The sequence below is a fragment of the Trichechus manatus genome, unplaced genomic scaffold (assembly GCF_000243295.1).
Source record: "Trichechus manatus latirostris isolate Lorelei unplaced genomic scaffold, TriManLat1.0 scaffold00057, whole genome shotgun sequence".
Lineage (NCBI taxonomy): Eukaryota > Metazoa > Chordata > Mammalia > Sirenia > Trichechidae > Trichechus > Trichechus manatus.
In genome coordinates this window covers 15537543-15540493 of record NW_004443993.1, presented here as the reverse complement: position 1 = coordinate 15540493, position 2951 = coordinate 15537543, and the positions used below count along the sequence as shown (strand labels likewise).

The 2951-nt window shown below is 67.9% G+C and overlaps 2 protein-coding genes across 2 annotated transcripts in view; one reads left to right on the top strand and one right to left on the bottom strand.

The window, feature by feature from the left end:
* The window catches only part of HCN2 (hyperpolarization activated cyclic nucleotide gated potassium and sodium channel 2), a 27166-nt gene extending 26862 nt beyond the window's left edge, over positions 1 to 304 (top strand). The window contains exons 14-15 of the mRNA XM_004378697.2: positions 131 to 186; positions 239 to 304. Of these exons, the coding sequence (XP_004378754.2) occupies positions 131 to 186; positions 239 to 304 (122 nt within the window). The remainder of the gene's footprint in view (positions 1 to 130; positions 187 to 238) is intronic.
* A 471-nt stretch (positions 305 to 775) lies between these two features.
* The window catches only part of POLRMT (RNA polymerase mitochondrial), a 15107-nt gene continuing 12931 nt past the window's right edge, over positions 776 to 2951 (bottom strand). Inside the window, exons 16-20 of the mRNA XM_004378532.2 lie at positions 2410 to 2601; positions 1429 to 1501; positions 1106 to 1197; positions 944 to 1014; positions 776 to 825 (exon numbers count right to left, since the gene is read on the bottom strand). Coding sequence (XP_004378589.1) covers positions 776 to 825; positions 944 to 1014; positions 1106 to 1197; positions 1429 to 1501; positions 2410 to 2601 — 478 coding nt within the window. The remainder of the gene's footprint in view (positions 826 to 943; positions 1015 to 1105; positions 1198 to 1428; positions 1502 to 2409; positions 2602 to 2951) is intronic.

Sequence of the window (2951 nt, the reverse complement as noted above, 5' to 3'; positions counted from 1 at the left end):
TCAGACCAAAGCCATGCCATTCCGCGCTGCCCCGGCCCGCCCGCCCGCCCGTCCCACAAGCCATAGAGACGTAGGTAGCCTAGTCGGTCGGGCGGCCCGGGTAAGGCCGGACAGTCCCCGCTGCCCCAAGCCGGCCCCCCCATCGCCCTGCGCCCACCCCCATCGCCCCTGTCCCGGCGGCAGCGCGTGCGTGGTAGGGGGCTCCCTTCACCTCGGTGCCTCACTTCCCCCACTGTAGACGGGGATGGGGCCCGTGGCCGAGAGGAAATGGCCGTGGGTGTCCCGCCTGCCCCCACCCTCGTAGGTGGCCCGTCGTCCGAGGAGGGTTTTTTTTAAAGTGCAATATTTGCCCGCCGGCTTCCCGCTGCCCCATCACCGTCACGCAATAACCGCCCGGCTGTGTCCGTGTGCCCCGCGGTGACTCCCAGAGTGAGCCGACCGGCACCCTATAGGCACCGGGGCAGGGCCGGTCGCCTGTGCCCAGGTGTGGGGGCAAGGCCGGGGTCCCCCGCCGCCGCCCCGTTGAATGTACTGACCGGAGCCGAGGCACAGCGCCCCACCGCGGCCCCCACGCCCGACTAACCCCGCACCCCCATTCCGCGCAATAAACGACAGCATTGGCGCCGCCTGGTGTGACTGCTCGCGCCGCCAGAGCTCGTCCTCGAGGCAACGCTCCCGTGGATGGTGACTGAGATTTATTTACACTGTGGTACAGGCCAGGATGCGGCCCGCGGGGACAGGCGCGGAGAGGGACGTGGAGGGGGTGGGGCCGGCGTCAGCTGAAGAAGTACGTGGACTGCTTCACCTGCTCCAGGTCGAAGGTCCCTGCCGAGGGCGGGAGAGGCACTGCGTGAGGGGGGGAGGGGGCCTGGGGCGCCCCGCCCCCACCCACACCAAGGTGTGCCCTGAGCTCCCGCCCTGTCCGCCCTCGGCGCGGCCCCACCTGTCTCCGGCAGCGCCAGGAGTGTCTGGAACAGCTTGCGCATCTGGATGTTCTTGGAGAAATTCTGAGACCTAACGGGGAGCGCAGGGTGGGGGTGAAGCTGGGTGGGAACACGGGGGTCCCGGGCTACACTGACACCCCGGTTCGGGGCAGGTGCCTCACCTGGGGGCGGAGCAGAACCGCTTCACCAGGAACCGGGACAGATCGCGCAGGATGGGCTGGCTGTGCAGCCGGACGAACTGCTCGCGGCACACCTGGGAGGTCAAAGGGGGAGTCAGGCGCCTGCGCTGTGGGGGCGGGGCAGGGTCACCCCTCCCCCCCAAGCGACTCCCCAGTGGGTGCCGGGACTCGGCCTGAACTGGTGCTCGGGGGTGGGGGGCAGGGCCCCAAGTTGGGGCAGCAGCGATCTGGGGACAGGGCTGTCCCCTCACCTCAGTGGGGGTACGGGTCTGACCCCGTGGGGTGGGAGAAGGGAGCACAGGCACCTGGTTCATGACAGGGACATCGGCCGCGTGGGTCCAGAAGCAGTCGTGGACAGAGACGAAGGTCAGGCCCTTCCTGCCGTAGGGGGTGCTGGTGAGGAGCAGCTGACTTGGGGTTCACGCCCATGCCCCCACAGCATGGCCCCTCCTGGGCCACCTCTCCCCACAACCCAGCAACCACAGCTTCCTTGAGTGCCACCCCCCCACCCCCAGCCCCCTACAAAGGTCGGAGCCCCCAGCTCCTCCCCACTGACAGCCCCACCCATGCCCCCACCCTGACCTTCCCTCACAGAGAGTCCCTGTTCCAACGCCCTCTGAGGTGGAGGCAGGAAAGACTGCTCACGGACCTCCACCCCAAAGGGTGGCCCAGTTCCCAGCTCCCTGTTGGGGGCGGCTGACACTGCCCCCAGCACCAGCCTCTTCTCCCGCCTCCCGGCCTCAGAGGGAGGGGTACTGTCCCACCCAGGCAGAGACAAGAGCAGGGTAGAGTGTCCCCCTGAACCCCAGCTCTTGGTCCAGCTGCCACCACCCACCACGGAACAGGATGCCAACTGTCCACACCGTGCTCTTCCCGCGCCCCACCTGTGGGGACGGGCTCACCCTGCACATCAGAAACAGTCTGAGCACCCAGGACCCCCCTTCTCACTGCACCACACAGCACACACTCTGCACGCGCTGGGATGGGTGCCCAGCCCGCTCTCTCCACAGAGCCAGAGGAACCCTCTCAAAGCACAGTTCTGTCCTGCTGGAACCCCCCAGGGGGCATTTCAGAGTAACAGCCTCCATCCCTCTCCCCTGGACCGGATGACAGTCCCTTCCCCGCCAATCAGGCCTCAGCGCATGCTGCGCCCTCTGTCCCGGACCTCATGGCCCCTCAGCTCACACAGCGCCCACTAGCGGTCTTCGCCTTGAGATCTGTCTCCCTCCCCCCCCCCGCCCCCGTGTAGGCAGATCCCAAGGTGCGCAGAGTCCCGGGGGGCCCACCTGTAGCAGTGCAGGGCCGTTAGCATCATGTGGGAGGAGTCCAGTGAGTGGATGAAGTTGGGCGGGAAGCCGTTCTTCTGCTTCAGCGTGTTGGGCCGCCTGGAGACCAAGGGGGGTCGGGGAGGGGATGGGGCTGAGGCAGGGAGGGGACACAACCCAGGCCCCAGCCATCTCCCCCAGCCCTGGCACACCCTTCAGTCCAAGTGCCCCCCAGCCCCAGTGCCACCCATGTCCCCTTGCCACAGCCACAGCCCCAATCCAGATGTCCCCCCGCTCAGCCCAAATGCCCCCCAGCACCTTCCATGTCCCCCCTACAACCCCAGGCCAGGCACCACCCATCCCCAGCCCTGTCCACACCTCTCAGAGCCCCAGCCCCAGCATCCCGCTCCTCATCCCAGGTACCCTCCAATCAGCCCAGCACTCCCCCTCAGCCAGGCCAGCCCCCCAGCCCAGTGCCCCCCTGAGCCCATACACCCTATCGGCCCAGTGCCCCCCTGAGCCCATACACCCTATCGGCCCAGTGCCCCCCTGAGCCCATACAC